Source organism: Elephas maximus, chromosome 9 (assembly GCF_024166365.1).
Source record: "Elephas maximus indicus isolate mEleMax1 chromosome 9, mEleMax1 primary haplotype, whole genome shotgun sequence".
NCBI classification, from domain to species: domain Eukaryota; kingdom Metazoa; phylum Chordata; class Mammalia; order Proboscidea; family Elephantidae; genus Elephas; species Elephas maximus.
This window is the reverse complement of record NC_064827.1, coordinates 72,470,106-72,488,440: the sequence shown is the minus strand read 5'-3', so window position 1 is coordinate 72,488,440 and position 18,335 is coordinate 72,470,106. Positions and strand designations below refer to the sequence as shown.

The 18,335-nt window shown below is 43.9% G+C and overlaps 1 protein-coding gene across 5 annotated transcripts in view; it reads right to left on the bottom strand.

The window, feature by feature from the left end:
• Nucleotides 1-18,335, bottom strand: part of MRRF (mitochondrial ribosome recycling factor) — a 103,987-nt gene that overhangs the window by 20,897 nt on the left and 64,755 nt on the right. For 3 of the 5 annotated variants that reach the window (XR_007518796.1, XR_007518797.1, XR_007518795.1), the window contains exons 7-8: nucleotides 9,213-16,776; nucleotides 6,748-6,906 (exon numbers count right to left, since the gene is read on the bottom strand). Coding sequence is in view for 1 of the 5 variants with exons in the window: in XM_049897256.1 (XP_049753213.1) it covers nucleotides 16,699-16,776 (78 nt within the window). In the remaining 4 variants the exon portion in view is untranslated. Of the gene's footprint in view, nucleotides 1-6,747; nucleotides 6,907-7,029; nucleotides 16,777-18,335 lie in introns of those variants that run through there. The other 2 variants (XR_007518798.1, XM_049897256.1) reach the window with 2 other exon arrangements.

The window sequence follows — 18,335 nt, the reverse complement described above, 5'->3', positions numbered from 1 at the left end:
CCTACCAGTTGTTGAAATGTAGAAACGCTTCCATAAAAAAAAAAAAAATCCATACCAGTTGTTAAATAGCCACTGCTCCAAGTCCTTGAGCACACACCCCTGCAGCCCCAGCTGCCAGACTATAAATCCACATTCCATTCTCTGCCTAGAGGGGGAGCACCCTTGTGCTTTGGCTCACCTGGAGGAATATCATCCCGAATGAGGATGCCCATCCTCAGCCACTAGGCTTACCTGAGGGGTGCCCCCTCTTCCAAGCCCTGAGCATCCAGGCTTGCTGCCTCCCTGGGCTGGAGCAAGTGCCCGCCTCCTCCGGGCCCTTCTCCACTGCTGCAAACCCAGCTCATTTGCATGTGGATTGCGCCTGCCACCATGGGTGCTGGGGTCAATTGAAACTCAAGAAAAGAGAAGAAATTTATGCAAAACTGTTGATTGCATTTGTATGTAATGAAATCATCCAATATTCATCTGACTATAGAATCTAATCTGAGAAGAGAACTGAAGGACATGAGTGTCACTGCAAAACCGTAATGAGCCACTGTAGTGATTAAAAAAGCTCTTGAGCCTTCTGAAAATCCAGGCAGAAATAGCGTCTAATCAACTCTGAATATAGGAGGCGAGATTGGGCTGGTGCGTTGCGCACGGCCCGCCACAGCGCTGGGGGTGCGCGGTAAACCCTGACAGGCCGCGGACCGCGGGCACCAATCACTGGGCCACAATCATCTGAGTCCTCCGTGCACAAAGCAATCGCGGCCTCTGGCTAAGCAGGAAGAGCCCAATCACAGCTGTTGTGAAGAGCAGTTTCAGGCTTTTGCATCCTTCTCAAAAGCCTCGCCAAAGGCCTCTTCTGGGTTCCTGACTCCCACCCTGGGAGGCAGGGAGGGTTTGGGGGATCTGGGGCTGCTGTACCTGGATACATTTGGGGCTCAGCCAGCCTGAGTAGGCGTTGGGGGAGTCCTGTGTCTCTCATGAACCCTGTCTCATCACTGAAATGTCACCTCCTCAGTGTGGCCTTTCCTGACCACCCCGTCTATCCACTTCTGTATTCCCTTACCCTTGCTTTGTTTTCAGCTTAGCACTTAGCTCTTGCTGGCACTGTGTGATTTTTGGATCTTTTTTTAATGTGTCCCAAGTAGACTGTGAGCTTCATGAGGGCAGGGACTGTGTGGTAGTTTGTTCACCACTGTGGAGTGTGGAGAACCATGCCCGGCACTTAGCTGATGCCTAGTAAGTATTTGTTGGATGGATCGATCTGTTTCAACTGGCAGCCAAATGTATTTACTCATCCATTCAGCAAATACTTGTTGAGCTCTTTGTTCCAGGCACTGAGCATACGGTAGTGACTAGGACAGTCCCTGCTCTCTTGGAGCTCACGCTCTGGTCAGGAGACAGGCATTTAAGCAGTAACATATAGTGAAACGTGCCAGTGAGGTGCTAAGGGCAGCACAGCAGCTGTGGAACAGTTGATGAGGGTACTAACTCAATGTGGGGAAGTCAAGAGAGGCTCCCCTGAGGCAGTAATATTAGGTTGAGATCTAAAGACTGGATAGACGTTAGCAAGGCAGATTGGAATCTGCAGGGTCCCTGCAGAGGGAATAGCATGTGCAGAGTCCTGGATGTAGGGAGAACAGGCACGTGCGGAAAACTGAGAAAAGTCAGTGTGGCTGGAATGACAACCAGGGAGAACCTGGCGTGAGACGGGGTTGGAGAGACAGTCCAGGTCAAGCCTTAGAGTTAAGACTCTGTGTTAAGAATTTTGAACTTTTTCCTGGTGGTGGCAGGGAGCCTTGAAAGGGGAGTGGCATGATTTGCATTTTGAAGAGTTTACCAGTTGGAGAACAGCTCAGAGGGGCCAACTATGGAGGAACGGAGATTGGTTAGGAGGCTATTCAGTCCTCCAGGCAATGGGAGCCATTGAATATTTATGAGCAAGACCATGTCATGGCAAAGACTGTTTTTGTTTATTTATTGTACTTTAGATGAAGGTTTACAGGACAAACTAGTTTCTCATTAAACAGTACACATATTGTTTTATGACATTGGTTAACAACCCTATGACCTGTCAACACTCTCCAGTCTCAACCTTGGGTTCCCTATTACCAGCTTTCCTGCCCCCTCCTGCCTTCTAGTCCTTGCCCCTGGGCTGTTGTGCCCCTTTGGTCTTGTTTTGTTTTATGAGCCCGTCTAATCTTTGGCTGAAGGGTGAACCTTGGGAGTGACTTTATTACTGAGCTAAAAGGGTGTCTGGCAGCCACACTCTCAGGGTTTCTCCAGTCTCTGTCAGGCCCGTAAGTCTGGTCTTTTTCTGTGAGTTAGAATTTTGTTCTACATTTTTCTCCAGCTCTGTCTGGGACCCTCTATTGTGATCTCTGTCAGAGCAGTCAGTGGTGGTAGCCCAGCACCATCTAGTTATATTGGACTCCATCTGATGGTGGATGTGGTCCGTTAGTCCTTTGGATTAATCTTTTTCTTGTATGTTTAGTTTTCTTCATTCTCCCTTGCTCCCAAAGGGGTGAGACCAGTGGAGTGTCTTAGATGGCCGCTCACAGGCTTTTAAGACCCCAGATGCTACTTACCAAAGTAGAATGTAGAACATTTTCTTTATAAACTATGTTATGCCAATTGAGCTAGATGTTCCTCAAAACCATGGTCCCCACAGCCCTCAGCCCAGCAATTGGGTCCCTTGTGGAGTTTGGATGTTATCTATGGAGCTTCCATGACCTTGAAAGGCTATGTTTTTAAATGGTCTACCAGACAGCAAAAGATGGAGCAAAGGGAAACCAGTTAGGAGGCGGAAACCAACCTGGCAGCCATTCATTCATTCAACACTCAACAGACATCTCTATGTAGAAGCAGCCCCTCCCTACATTCTAATTAATAGTTCCCAATATGCCCTGAAAAAGCCTTGGTGGCACAGTGTTTAAGTGCTCAGCTGCTAACCCAAATGTAGGCAGTTCAAATCTATCAGCTACTCCACAGGAGAAAGATGTGGCAGTCTGCTTCCATAAAATATTATAGCCTTAGAAACCCTATGAGGCAGTTTACGCTGTCCTATAGGGTTTTTTTTTATAGGGTCTCTATGAGTTGGAATCGACTCAACAGCAATGGAGCTTGGGCTGAATATGCTTTGGGTGTGGATGCCATATTGCCTATTATTAGAATGGGTTTGAAGGCTGGCGTCAATAGGCTCTGAGACCCCAAGGGACTCTGCATCATGAAGCTGCTTTCTACTGCACAGACTTTGTACTGACTTTAAAGTGTCCTCATGAGTCATTGCCTTCTTGAGGCCTCAAATTCCTTATCAGTACAAGGAGGGAGTCAAACTAGATGGCCTCTAAGGTCCTCCCCTGTTCCCCAAGCCCTACAATTTTTTGTCCCATGATGGGAGGTTTAAAAACCCCAAAGTGAGGTCTGACTTGCTGTATGTGAGACTCCACTGGGAAGAGCCCTTGATGAAGAGTCAAGAAATCTGGGTTCAAATTCCACCTGTGCACTCACTTGCCGTCTTGTCAAGAGATGAGTCCTTCCTTTCTCTGCACCTCAGTCTCCCCTTTTGTACATTGGGGGAATTGGCTAAAAATGGGGAGACCTATGGCAGCCCCACCCACTAGACTCGAGACACACCTACCACCTAACAGACTTGACTTCCAGTTCCAACACTTACTTTCCCTGGTGACAGTGAGCAAGTCACTTAGCCTTTCTGAGTCTCATTTTCCTCGTCTGTAAAATAAAAACCCAAAACCAACCAGCTGCCATCGAGTCAATTTCAACTTATGGCGACCTCGTGTTTCAGAGTAGAACTGTGCTCCATAGAGTTTGTGTGTGTGTGTGTGCGTGTGTGTGTGCTTTAGGTGATCCATAGGATTTTCAATGGCCGGTTTTTTGGAAGTAAATAGCCAGACATTTCTTCTGATTCCATTAGAACCCGAGTGCTTACCCATTTACACCACCCAGGGACTCCCATCTGTAAAACAGGGGCAATAAAATCTGAGCCCAGAAGTTTGCCGTAAGCATTAAATTAGGTGATGTAGCTCATGTGCAGAGCATTGAGTAAATGCTCCCTGAACAGGGGCTGTGGTTATGGATGGACAAGTGCCTGCACTGATGGGTGGACCAGCTCTAGTGAGGTCCTAGTTCTTTCCATCTCTACAATGGCTTCATTTTACCAGCAGCTGGGATTCACTGGAAGCTTAGAATTTAGGGGTTCGTTTAATCTTTGCTTTGGGTGAAAGAAGCTAAACGCCTCTCCACTCCACTGGGGGGAGGGCAGTGGACACTGCTGGGGTTCCAGCTTGAGGCTGTGTTAGCCACGTTGCCACAGACAACCAGCTAACTAGCAATGGAGTGATTTCCTGATCGGCGCAAACAAGACCTCCTCCTTCCTCCCTGAACATTGTTGAATAGTGGTTGCCCCCACCTAGATCCCCATTCTAAAAGGCATGCTTTGCATTTTAGGAACCCTCCCCCCAAAAAGGAGTTCATTGTGTGTGCTGGGTCTGAGATGTGACCAGAGACTTTGCGGGTTGCCTCCTACAGTGGTGGCAGGAACTAGGTCCAGTCTCACAGACACCTCTGGGCATCTCTGTGCTGGGCCTGTGCTGGAAGTCTCTGCCCCCAGGAGGCTCTCGTCTGATGGGGAAGACAGTCCACACACCTCACCAGGGGAAAAGTGCTTAGTGTCCTGTGAGTTGGTCTGAGGAAAAAGAGGGTGCATCTATGAGTGGCAAATGGATTCCTGGAAAGCTTCCTGCCGGAGGTGGCATTTGTGTTGGGTCTTGGAAGATGGCTGAATATATCTATCTTTTTTTGGAAAAAATTTAAAAGTAGGGGAGAAGAAAAAAAGAACAGAAAACAAGGTAACAACCATTCCTATTTTCACCATCCAGAGTGATTATTAACATTTTGTCAGGTCTTTTTAAATATATATGCAATGTAACTAGTAAAGAATGTCTGCCTTGAGCATTATGTTCTTTTAAGAACTATCTATATAGGATCAAATTGGCCACAGCCACCGGAAAGATTAGAGAGGAAGCTTCGGGGGCAGTGAGTTAATGTTAATGGGGGATGAACAACACAGAAAAGGAGGGTGAGAATGGCTGCACAACTCGAAGACTAGAATCAATACCACTGAATTGTACATGTAGAAACAGTTGACTTTGGTGTATGTTTTGCTGTGTATTTTCATCAACAACAAAATTTTTAAAAAAAGAAACTAAAAGAGGTGTATATATATGTGACAATTTTAGGGTATCTTTAAGTCTCCCTCCCCCAATCCCCAATGGCAGTCACCATTATGAATTTATTAAGTGTCCCTCCGCCCTCTATTTTATGCTTTTATAGTCCAAAATAGAGTCAGGGATAATAATAATAAAAGAATTGTCTTGTGTTTGTGTCATTCTAACTTATATAAATGGCATCATACTACAGATAAGACTCTGCTTGCTTTTCCCCCTCCCCATTATGTTTCAGGGGAGGGGGTCCTATTCTTGTCGAAACGTAAGGCCCTAGCTTACCATTGCCTCGTACAAACGCATCACACGTATTTACGCCCGGAACAGTTAGGGCTTCCATGAATGGAGCAAACCATAAGGACAGTATTAATGGAGGTAGGAAAGCAGGGGACACATGGGGGGGAGGCTAGTGAGAGCACAGGGATGTGTGGGGAGTGGGGTGGGGAGGCCTGGCGAGGAATCTGCAGTTAGTGCACTGGGCGCTGCAATTGTGGGGAAGGGCCCCCCTTCCAACCACCCACACGCCCTCCGCAATAATTCCACTTATCCACTCTTCAGGTCCTCCCTGGGGAGGCCTCTGTTACTCTTTCCATTAATTGTTTCATTAATGTCCCACTGAAGTCAAGAACCCATTGTTCTCCGGGCCTGGGGCAGCCTCCCTGGCTTTCTCCCCCCGGCGGAGGGGGGAGGTTTGTAAACGTCTTTCCTTCCCCTGCTTTCCTTTGGCAAGCGTCCTTATCTAGTCCCTGCAGCCTGCCCGTGCTGGTGCTGCCGCTTCCTCCACCCACACCCTGCGCACAGAACCCGGCCCTGCAAAACCACAGGCCTGGCGCCCCCCGCCCCGCCCACCCCCATATCTCTGCCAGCCTCACTCAGGCTCCCCCCATACGTGTGTCTCTTTGCATTTTTCCTTTTTTTTTTTTTAACTGTCTCTCTTGTATGCTTCTCTCCCTGGATTTCTGGGTTGTCCTTTTGTGTGTATTTCTCTGTCTCCGTCCGTGTCTCTATCTCAGGGGCTCTCCTTCTGGGTCTATCTCAGAGGCCGTCCTCCTAGGTGTCTCTCTTGGTGTTCTGTCTCTGTTACCGCCTCGCGGTCACCTCTATTTCTCTTCTCCGTGTCCCTGTGAGCATCTCTCTCCACATTTCTTTCTGGGTATCTCCTTGTCTGTCTGTCTGTCTCTATCTGCTGATCTCTGTGCTTGTGCCTCTGTGCACGCCTGTACACAAGTGTGTGCGTACGTGTGTGTGTCTTTGCCTTTGTCTCTTCCGCTCTTTTTATGTCCCTGTGTATATCTCTGTGTCTCTTTGTCTCTCTCTGACTCTGTCTCTTTGCCTCTCCCTCCCTCTGTCCCTGTGTGTGTTTCTCTGTCTACTCCTCTGTTTATCTCTTTCTGTCTCCCTTCTCCTCTCTCTGACTCACCTCTCCCCATCTGCCCCTCCTCCCTGGTGGGTCTCTGAACCCTCCTGATTAACTATTGTGCTGTTTCCAACCCTTGCCTCACTGCCACCGCTCACTCACCCACTGGGTCCCCGAAGCCCACACAGGTCAAACCGCCTTCTTCCCTGGTTGCCTCTCTCCCTGGTTACAGCTTCAGCTCCTCTCGGATGACAGCCTCGGAGATGTCAGCTAGGAGTAGGCGTGAGGTCCCATGGCTCTCAGACTTTACGATTTATGCACCTGTAAAGTTAAAAAATGGAGGAGACCAAAAGGTGATCGCAACTTTTTTATTTTCCTAAGTGAGAATTTTTTTTAAGTCACCAACTTCTTATCATTTTCTAATAGAAAAAAATTTAACATCAAAGCAAAAGTAGGAAGAGGGAGATCTAAAAATATAAGGCAGTCCTTTAAGTTAAATAAATTTAATGAAAACATTTGCTACATTGCCCTTATTTTACTTATTTTGTCCCAAATGGGTGAAAATTTTGTCAGGGACTAGCACGAGTAGTCTGGACCAGTTGGAAATCACTGATCTTGTCCAGCCCCTCGTGGTATCCATGGGGAAATGTAGTGACATTTACCTGAATTGAGGGTAGAAAGGGCAAAACTGGGACAGGACCAAGAACCTCTTGCTAGCAACTTCAGCACTTCACAGGGCCCTTCCCAGTCTCACTGGCCTCTTAGTTTAATAATTTATTAGGGCTGCCTAGGCTAAGGGTAAGAAACCAGAGCCATGGGGTTTGAATTCTTCCTCTGGTCCTTTGTGTCTTTGTACAAGTAACTTAACCCCTCTCTGTGTTTCAGTTTCTTCATCTGTAAAGTAAGTAAAATAATAACTACCTTCCAGAGTTGGCTAAGGAGAGCTGGTGGCACAATGGTTAAGTGCTTGGCTGCTAAGCTAAAGGTTGGCAGTTCCAACCCACTCAGTGGGTCAGCAGGAGAAACACCTGGTGATCTGCTCCCATAAAGATTACAGCCTAGAAAACCCTATGGGGCAGTTCTGCTCTGTCACATGAGGTCACTATGAGTCAAAAATCGACTCAATGGCAAACAACAAGAGTTGCCTAGGAATCCCTGGATGGCACATTTAAGCACTCAACTACTAATCAAAAGGTTGCCAGTTCAAATCCAGCCAGAGGCACCTTGGGAAAAAGCCCTGGCGATCTGATTCCAAACGGTCACAGCCTTGAAAACTCTATGAATCACAGCTCTACTCTACAACACATGGGGTTGCCATGAATCCAACGGACTCCATGGCAACTAGTTTTGTTTTGGCTTGGAGCTGCCTAGGGGGCAGTGGTGGTTCAGTGGTACAGTTCTCACTTTCCATGCCTGGGTAACAAAAGGAGCCCTGGTGATGCAGTTGTTAAGCATTCAGCTGCTAACCGAACGAAAGGTTGGCAGTTCAAACCCACCCAGTGGCTCCACAGGAAAAAGACCTGGCAATCTTCTTCCATAAAGACTATAGTCTTGAAAAGTCTATGGGGCAGTTCAACTCTGTCCTCAGGGTCACTATGAGTTAGAATTGACTCAACAGCAAGGGGTATCACGTACTAAAAGTCCAGTAATTGTTAGTCACTGTGAGTCGGAATCAACTCAAAAGCAAAGGGTTTGGTTTTTATTATCATCGGAGCCCTAGTGGTGCAGTATTTAAGAGTTTGGCTGCTCACCAAAAGGTCAGCAGTTCAAATCCACCAGCTGTTCCTTGGAAACCCTATGGGACAATTCTACTCTATCCTATAGGGTCACTATGAGTCAGAATTGACTCGATGACAATAGGTTTGGTTTTGGTATTATTATCATCATCAAACAGGGGATTTGTAGGACCATTTTAGAAGAAGAAAATATTGTGGTTGAGGCAGGAGCCTGCGAAGGAGCAGAGTAGAAGGGATGCCTGCCCCAGGGGCCAGATGGAACCCCAGCGTCAGGGGCAGTAGTCAGATTATGGAGGAGTTGCTATGCTGGGAGGACTTCAGGGTCTCGGGGACCCAGCAAGGCTGCTTTGGAGCTCAGGAGGCCAAAGGTGGCATGGAATTAGGAAGAGACCTTTCCTTGCCTCTTCAGGGAACCCACTCATCACGCTCAGGTCCTAATACTCTTAAATGCTGGCATTCCCAGTAGAAGCAAAGAAAAACTCCCTCAAGTGGAATTCATAGCCACAGATGCCAGCGAGGTGGAGCCTGGGCTGGAGAAGGAGTATGGCGATGCCAGTGGATGTGGACACCATGTGAAGCAGCCCTTAGGAGATGTCCAGGAATCCTCGAGGTAGATTTAGTAGATGAGGCGGAAGGTCCTGAGCAAGCAGGTCAGAGTAATTAGGGAAACTTTGGGTTACTGATGTAAATGTGATTTCATTTGTATTCACAGCCCAGCAGGACCCTTACAATTGGGCAAACATTACCTCAACACCTGCTTTGCACCAAGCACTATACTAGTCAGGGGATACAAAGATTAAAAGAGCAGGGAACTTTCTTTCAAGCAACTTACCCACATTAATCTAGTGTATGAGTCGTGTTCTACCCCATGGGAACAGCAGCTCAACTCACCCGCTGAAGTGAGGCCCAGTGCTCAGAGACTTGGGTGAGGCCGGCCTGGAACATCTGCCATGTGTATTCCCTGGTAAAAACCACTCAAGGGTGTACCCAGAAAGGAGAGGCACTTTGAACGTAGAACTGACAGGACTTGGTGACTTATTGGACAAGGGGGTGAGAGAGAGGAAGGCAAATGTGGCTCCCAATGTCCTGGTTTGGCATCCTGGTGGACGGGAATGCCATTGCCTGAGAGAGGAAATGCAGGAGGGCAAGCAAGTCTGGGGTGAAATGTGCTCTCCAGGTGGTGCTGGCTGAGCTTGAGGTGCTTGTGGCACAGCCAAGTGAAGCTGCCCAATAGGTACTTCTTGTTGTTGGGTGCTGTCGAGTCGATTTTTGACTCACAGCAACCCCATGTAACTGAATAGAACTGCCCCGTAGGGTTTTCTGGGCTGTAATCTTTACGCGAGCAGATCACCAGGTCTTTCTCCCACACAGCTGCTGGGTGGGTTCGAACAGCCAACCTTTAGGTTAGCAGCTGAATGCTTAACTGTTGCACTACCAGTACTCCTAATAGGCATATGCAGATCTAGATATCAGAAGAAACATCAGATACATACATGAATGAGTTCCCGCAAAGAAGGAGGTGGAATTAAGGAGTTTTGAAGGCTAGATAAATTTTTCCCGTTGGGTAGGGTAGGGATTTAAGGGAGCACAATACCAGGCAAAGAAAACAGTCTAAGAAAATGGACGGAAGTGGAAGAAAGCAGCACAAAATTTCAGAAAAGCTAACAAATTCCATTTAACTGAAGCACTTTTTGTATCAGGGCAGTTATGAGAGATGAGTGGATAAAGCTCAAGAGATACACCGGGCTCAGACTGCCCAAGTTACTGAATGTCGGAGTGAAGAGTTTGTACATAATTCAGAAGGCAATGTGGAGCCATTGAAGGTTTTGGAGAAGAGTGACATGATAAAGGTGTATTTCACTTATTCATTTAACAAACACTGAACGTCCTCTGTGCAGAAGCAACCCTTCTCATCAATCTAATCTCTAGTTCCTAGTCTGCTGAAGGTTTAGACACCAAATCACACTTAGTATTAATATTTCAGGTAAAGAATGAATAAATAGGTTCTACTAAACACATCAGTGGTATCGATAAAAGCAAATGAGTTTAAGTCACCTATTAAAAAGAGTTTCAGAATGCTTTATAGAATAAAACAACTCTAAAAAATGTGCCTAAAACATAGTGATCCTGAATGGCTAAAAATACAGGAATGGGGAAAGATAAACAAAGAAAATGCAAACAAAAAGACTGTGATCTTGATATATGACAAGACAGAATTCAGACTCAAAGCACGGAATAAGATGAAGATACGAGTTTGGATATCTATGCATCAGACCACACAGCAGCCCCTCTCTAAAGCAGAAATCACAAGAGACACAAGAAGGAGACGGAAACATACTATTTTCTGTCCAAGATTCATCAAAGGGTCAAAAAATTATGAAAGATATAGAAAACCTAAACAACATAATCTGTAAGATACGTTTTCTTATGCATATCAAAATTTGTACCCCCAAAATAGAGAATATATCTTCAACTGCACATCATGAAAAGTGACCATATGTAAGGGCAAAAAGAATCAATGGCTTTTGAAGACATGAAGAGCTTTTATGATCATCATAGTGAGGCTTTTTGCATGGACTTTGTAACTGTAAAACTTCACTCAGTGGTTTCAATGAGACAATGGATGGAGAAGCTCTTTGAAAACTAAAAGCCACCAAGCAAATACTAGTTACTGATGCTGTCAATACTATTATTGTTATTGCTGTTATTATTGTTCACAGCTTGGTAATTGGTGCTTACTTCCTGGATCTCTGTCACATTCTGAAGAGGAAAGTCTGTCAGACAGGTGAGGTATAAATATGTAACTTTGCTGTCTCTGTTAGAGCTGCCATTTCTTCAGTGAGTGGGCAGCATGTTTTACAAGCCTTCCTTTATTAACATAGCTTCCTGATTGTTTTATGAACATAAGATTTCTGCTTCTCTTGTATTACCTTCGGGGTCCAGGACAATACCTGGTTTATTTTGAGTAAGTGCTCAATGAGACTGAATCGAAGCACAGCCCACTTTAGATACACCTGGGTTTGAGATTTCATTCTGGCAAGTTAAATACCCTTCTTGAACCTTTTTTCTCATATATAATACCTACACCAACTAAGGAGCCCTGGTGGTGCAGTGGTTAAGAGATCGGCTGCTAACCAAAAGTTAGGAGGTTCCAATCTACCAGCCGCTCCTTGGAAACCCTATGGGGCAGTTCTACTCTGTTCTATATGGTCACTGAGTCGGAACTGACTCAACAGCAATGGGTTTTGTTTATACCAAATGAAACTGTGGGGAAGTTTAAACACAGTAACGTATGTAACCAGTTACCAGTTAGAGCTGATTGTGATACGTGGTGACCCCATGCCTCAGAGAAATGTGCTCCATGTGATTTTTTTTGTTTTTAATTTTATTGCACTTTAGGCGTAAGTTTATAGCACAAGTTAGTTTCTCATTCAAAAATTTACACAGAAATTGTTTTATAACATTGGTTGCAATTCCTGTGATGTATCAGCACTCTCCCCCTTTTCCCTACCACCCCAGGTTCTCCATGTCCATTCATCCGGTTTTTTTCCGGTCCCTTCCTGCCTTCTCATCTCTGCTTTTGGGCAGGTGTTGCCCATTTGGTCTCATATACTTGATTGAGCTAAGAAACATGCTCCTCAAGTGTGTTATTGTTTTATAGGCCTGTCTCATCTTTGGCTATAGGGTTGTTATGAGTCGGAATCGACTCAATGGCACTGGGTTTAATCTTTGGCTGAAAGGTGGACTTCGGGAGTGGCCTCAGTTCTGATTATCCAGAGGCCACAGTCTTGCGGGTTCCTCCAGTGTCAGACTAGTTAAGTCTGGTCTTTTTGTGTGTGAGATTGAATTTTGTTCTACATTTTTCTCCTGCTCTGTCTAGGACACACTATTGTGATCCCTGTCAGAGCAGTTAGTGGTGGTAGCCAGGTACCATTTAGTTCTGGGCTCAGGCTGGTGGGGGGTGTGGTTCATGTGGTCTATTAGTCCTTTGGACTAATACTTTCCTTGTGTCTTTGGTTTTCTTCATTTTCCTTTGCTCCAAATGTGATGGGATCAATAGATGTACTTAGATGGCTGCTCACAAACTTTTAAGACCCCAGACACTACTCACCAAAGTAGGATGAAGAACATTTTCTTAATAACTATTGTTATGCCAGTTGACCCAGATGTCCCCCAAGATCATGGTCACCAGCCCTCAGCCCCAGTAACTCGATCCCTCGAGGTATTTGCATGCGTCTAGGAAGCTTCCATGACTTTGCCTTGGTCAAGTTGTGCTGACTTCCCCTACTCTGTCTTTCCCTTCACCAAAGTTAACACTTGTCTACTATCTAGTGATTTCCCCTCCTCCAGGTCTCCCCTCTCCTCTCGCTAACCTTCAAAGATTTTTTTTGTGTGTAAGCCTTTTCTTGGGTTTTTAAAATCATTGTCTCATACAGTATTTTCCTTTTGAGATTGACTTATTTCACTCAGCGTAACGCCCTCCAGATTCATCCATGTTGGGAGATGTTTCACATATTCATCACTGGTCTTTATTGTTGCATAGTATTCCATTGTATGTGCCATAATTTATCCATTCTTGATGAATACTTGTTTCCATCTTTTTGCTATTGTGAATAACACTGCGATGAATATGGATATGAACATTTATTCATGTGATGGCTCTTATTTCTCTTATTCCTAGGAGGGTTGCTGGATAGTATGGTATTTCTATTTCTAGCTTTTTAAGGAGGTGCCATATCGTTTTCCATAGTGGTTGTACCATTTTGCATTCCCGCCAGTAGTGCTTAAGAACGCCAGTCTCCGGGCAACCTCTCCAACATTTTTTTTTTTTTAATTAGTGCCAGTAATATACGGGTTAGATGGTATCTCATTATAGTTTTGATTTGCACTTCTCTAACGGCTGATTGTGAGCATTTCCTCATGTGTCTGTTAGCTGCCTAAATGTCTTCTCTGGTGAAGTGTTTTTTCATATTCTTTGACCAATTTTAAATTGGATCATTTGTCTTTTTGTTATTGAGGTCTTGAAGTATCCTATAGATTTTAGAGATTAGACCTTGTCGGATATGTTGTAGCCAAAAAATTTTTTCCCAGCCTGTAGGTTCTCTTTTTACTCTTTTGGTGAAGGCTTTTGAGGAGTGTGTTTAGTTTTTAGGAGCTCCCAATTATCTGGTTTATCTTCTCCATATGATTTCAATGGCTAAGTTTTCAAAAGCAAATCACCAGACTTTTCTTTCAAGATGCTTCTGGGTGGGTTTGAACCTCTAACCTTTTGGTTAGCGCTGAGCATATTAACCGTTTGCGCCACTTGGGGGACTCCTAACGTACGTAAAAGGCCTAGCATTGTACGTGGTCCACATGAGGCATTCAATAAATATTCATCTGGGTCTGAGGGAGGAGCAGGATTTACCAAATATACTTAGAATAGGGGTTCTTTTTCCAACAACAACAAAGAAATCTATCTTCAAATAAAAACAACATCCAATGCATTTTTTTTTTTTAAGAAAATACCACAGGGGTAATAGTTATGATAGATTCATATTATGGAATAAATACTATATTTAATGACATTGAATTGTATCTACATGCACACACATGGATAGGTGGCCATGATGTGTTGTTGGATTAAAAAAAGCAAGCTTTAGAATATGAACAGAATAGTCCCCTTTCCTTTAATTACACACATATAGACAAAGGTCTGGAAGGACACACACCTAGTTGTAAAAGAAGAGTAAGACTGGGCACTTGTGAGAAGTTTTTTTTAGCTTTTTACATCTCAGTTTCTTTTATCATTTCCAACACACACGGACACACAAGAAAAAAAAAGTTCCTGAATCTTCTTTGGACTGAATTTTTCATGGGACTTTGAAAGCTGTTGAACTGAATAGAGGAGGTGGCTAATTCTTCTGGCAAGTGTGAGAATTTCCATACCCAGCTTTTCTTTTTTGAAAGACAGAGAGAGAGATTGAGGGATGCAGAGGAGGAGAATGAATTGCTCCAGCATTACTCATTACTCAGCACATCCAAACAGGTAGTCTTATTCTGGTCTGTGCCACCACTGCAGCCTGAAACAGAGGAACAGAGAAACTCTTTGATAAATGTCAGCTGAAATACAGCAATCAGCTGAAAGCCATTTGCTGAGCTGTCTGACTGCCCTGGGCTCCAGGTTTTCCTTTATTCATTTATCATGATATTCGGCTTTGGCCAACATACACACAGGAGAGAAATTGTTGACATGTGGAACCCAAGTACAGAAAATCTTTCATTTTCCCCCCGCCTGTTCACCAAATAAGTTTTTGTTTATTTAAAGACTACAGAGGATTTGGCTGTTAAGAACCAAATGCCTTTGGAGTGGAGTTACAACATAATTTATCATTTCCTCTGTTTATTAAAAAATCCTGCATCTTTGAGAACATTTGCAGTGAGTGGGGGATTTCGACCACTCACAAAAACTGTTGCAAAGTCCCTGCCATGTGGCTTTACCCAAAAACGGCTCCATGGTTGCTATCTCTATCCCTATCCTTCCCACAGCTATGACTTTTGGGTGTGTGATGGCCACTCGGGGCTGGTGAGTGGGGTTTGACTGAGGACAGGTAACTGGGGCAGGAGATTATTTTGATCTTGAATCCCCACTGGCTGTTTGGTACCTTGCTCCACCAGTATGAGCAGTGAAAGAAGTGCAGCCCTTACTACCTCTAGCGTGGGACAGTCTGGGAGGAGTAAAACAGCAAAGAAGAGCTGGATTCTACTTCAAAAGGAACTCAGCCAGGTCCTGCTGTTGCCAAAGTGGGTTCCATTTTGAATGCAGACACCTGGCAGAACCAGACTGCACTTCCTGTCTTTCTACCCAAGGCATTATAAGGGCAACTCAGTCCAGTGCACCCAAGCCAGGGATCATATCTTGCCTGTTTTTGTACTTCCAACATGTAGCACAGTACGTGATACGGCTGGTGCTCACTAAACATTTAGGAAGGCGGTAGGATGCAGTGGTAGAAGACACACTTTAGAAACAGGCCTTAATTTGAATCCCAGCTCTGCCGCTTGTTAGCTGTGTCATCTTGGACAAGAAACTTCACCTCTCTGAGCTCTTCCTTCTCTGTAAAATTAGCCTGACAATTCTTACTTTGTACAGTTATTTAATGGACTACAGATAATGAAACCTTCTACCACTTACTAGGTTTTGATACTTTGGGCAAGTTACCTAATACTGACAAATTTCAGTTTTCTTATTTGTAAAATGGAGATAATACATGTCTTTTGAGTTTACGGTAAAGATTAAAAATAATGCCTAGAATTATCTCTGGCTAATGGTGGCTATATTATGAATAAATGAATGAGAAAATATTGGGAGGGGAAAAAAAAAACTACTTAACCCAGTACCTAAAGATAAGCCACAGCAAGCGACCTGTCTGTCAACAACAGGCAGGCCCTGAGGAGAAAGCATTTCACTCTAAGTAAATATTGAGGACAAGGGCAAGAGTGGAAAATGACAGAAAGGAAAAGAGGCCAGCATTTGTTAAGTACCTACTACGTGCTATTCAATCACAATAAAAATATCTGAGCGCCTATGTTCCAGGCACTATGCCAAGTTCTGAGGATACACAGACAAATGGGCAAAAAGGACCATTAGTGTTCAGATAAAAGCAGTACATGGTACTATGAGAGCCGAAAACAGGGCTCCCCGTTAGCAGGAGAAGGAAGACTTCCTAGGGGGTAGTGATATCCAGGCTGAGAACTAAAGGATAAACAGGACTGGCCAGGTGACAAGGAATGGAAGGATGTTCCAGGCAAAGAAAACAGCAAGTGTGAAGATGACCAAGAGACAAAGAAAAGTACTGTCGTGGCTGCTTTATATACAAATCCTTAGAGATAATCAATCCACCCCAACTCTATCCTTTCCTTTGTGGCTTTTATTCTTTTCAATTTCAGAGTTTATTGTTCAGTGAAACTGGGCTTCTAGCAAAGGTGCCCAGTCACAGATCAAGGCCCACATTAGCACAAGCAGAGTTCTATTTGGAGACAGGACCTGACTGCCTGTTTGAAAAGGAGGCTTCTGAGACAAGGAGCAGGAGGTGTGAATCCTGTCAACAGTCCTAGTCCCTTGGTGACTAGGCAAATGCCCCAAGTAAACAGCCTCTGCCAGCAGCAAGTATTCTCTGAGGGTCACCCATGACAGCAGGCCCAGAGCAGAATGGATGGACAGGGGTTAGGAGGAGGAGAGTGAGCAAGTCTGGGTGTCCCACTGGAAGGCTGGGCTTCACAAGGACCAACAACTGAGTGGGTGCCAGCTTCAGTATAGATGGGTAGAGAGGTCCCAATTTGCTACCCATGGGATCCACCAGAAACTGGGCTTTCGAGTGTTGCTGGCCCCTGTGGACTTTCATCCAAGGAGTTCTTTGGTCTTCACTGCCAGATGCCTGTCCAGCTCTGCAACTGTGTCATCGGCCATTTGGCTGATCTGCAGAAACAGAAAATGAGACAGTCTAATAACTGGGAGTGGAAAAGGGTGGGGGGACAAATATTCCAGAACTGTGAACAGGTTATCTAGGAAATACTAATGGTGACAAAAGCTCATATTACCATATTTTTTTGCAAATACGTGCCCATGTAAATAACGCACCCACACATATAACACGCGGCATAGTTTGATTACAAAAATAGCAAAGGAGGGAGGTTATGCACTTGGCAAAAATGTATAATGTGTGCATTATTTGCATAAAAATACGATAATCAAGTCCTAGTTAGGCATTTTACAAAAAACTTTATATACACACTCTTATTGATTGCTAACAACAATCACTTAATATATACTATTATCCCCATCTTGCAGATGATAAAACTGAGGCAGTCAGATCATGTGTTCAAGGACACACAGCTAGAAAGTAGCAATGACAAAATTTAAACTTGGATAGTTTAACTCCACAGCCCAAAATTCGTAACTATTATTATACAATACAGAGAAGCCAGCCTTATCTTTCCCTTAATGAGTTCCTGGAATTTCCCACACCTCAGACACTGTTATATAAAGCCCTCATACCAACAGATGAGAAAAAATATTAAGATCCCAATAGTTAAGCGAAAAAAGAAAAAAGGTCTTGAAAAAAGATGAAATACATCTGGATAACAAACATGGAAAATCCAATAAACATTGAAGAAATGCAAATTAAAACAAGATACAATTCAACTCTCACAGTTAACAAAATTTGATGTTGTGGTTTTTAATTACAATATTCCACGCTAGCAAGCTATGGTGAAATGGATAAGCTCATATATCATTGATAGGAATTCAAACTGATGTAAGAGATCAGACCATTTAACTCCAAAATCTCTCAACTGGGAAATTACCACTTTAAACAAGATCTGAAAAACTTTTCTTAAGTTCTATATGCAAAGGTATTTATCCCAGCATTATTTATAGTAATAAAAAATCACAAAATCTAAAATTATACAATGGGGAAGTAGTTGAATATATACTCAAACCCCAAAAAACCCACTGCCATCGAGTCAATTCCAACTCATAGCGACCCTATAGGACAGAGAAGAACTGCCCTGTAGAGTTTCCAGGGAGCACCAGGTGGATTCAAACTGCCGACCTCTTGGTTAAGAGCCATAGCACTTAACCACTACACCACCAGGGTTTCCTGAATATATACAGCCATTAAAAATGGTTTAAGATTGGCTATTTCCTGGGGCTGGGGATATAAATATGTGAACAGCTCATTGTAAACTTCTGAATTGTTTGAAAGTTTTATAACAAGCATAGACTGCTTTTTTAAGCAAGAAAAAACTATTTTTTAATAATGTTAATGTTTCAAGATATTATTTATAACATCATTTTAAAAATGATCATGTTACCATGCAAATTAAACAAAAAGCAGGACACAAAATTATAGTAGAAATGATCTCAAATACATAAAAAAATACATGCATATTTTAAAAAACTAGAAATAAACTTGCCAAAACATTAATAGTGGTTATCTTCCGGTGATGGGAATACAGGTAATATATTGCTCATGT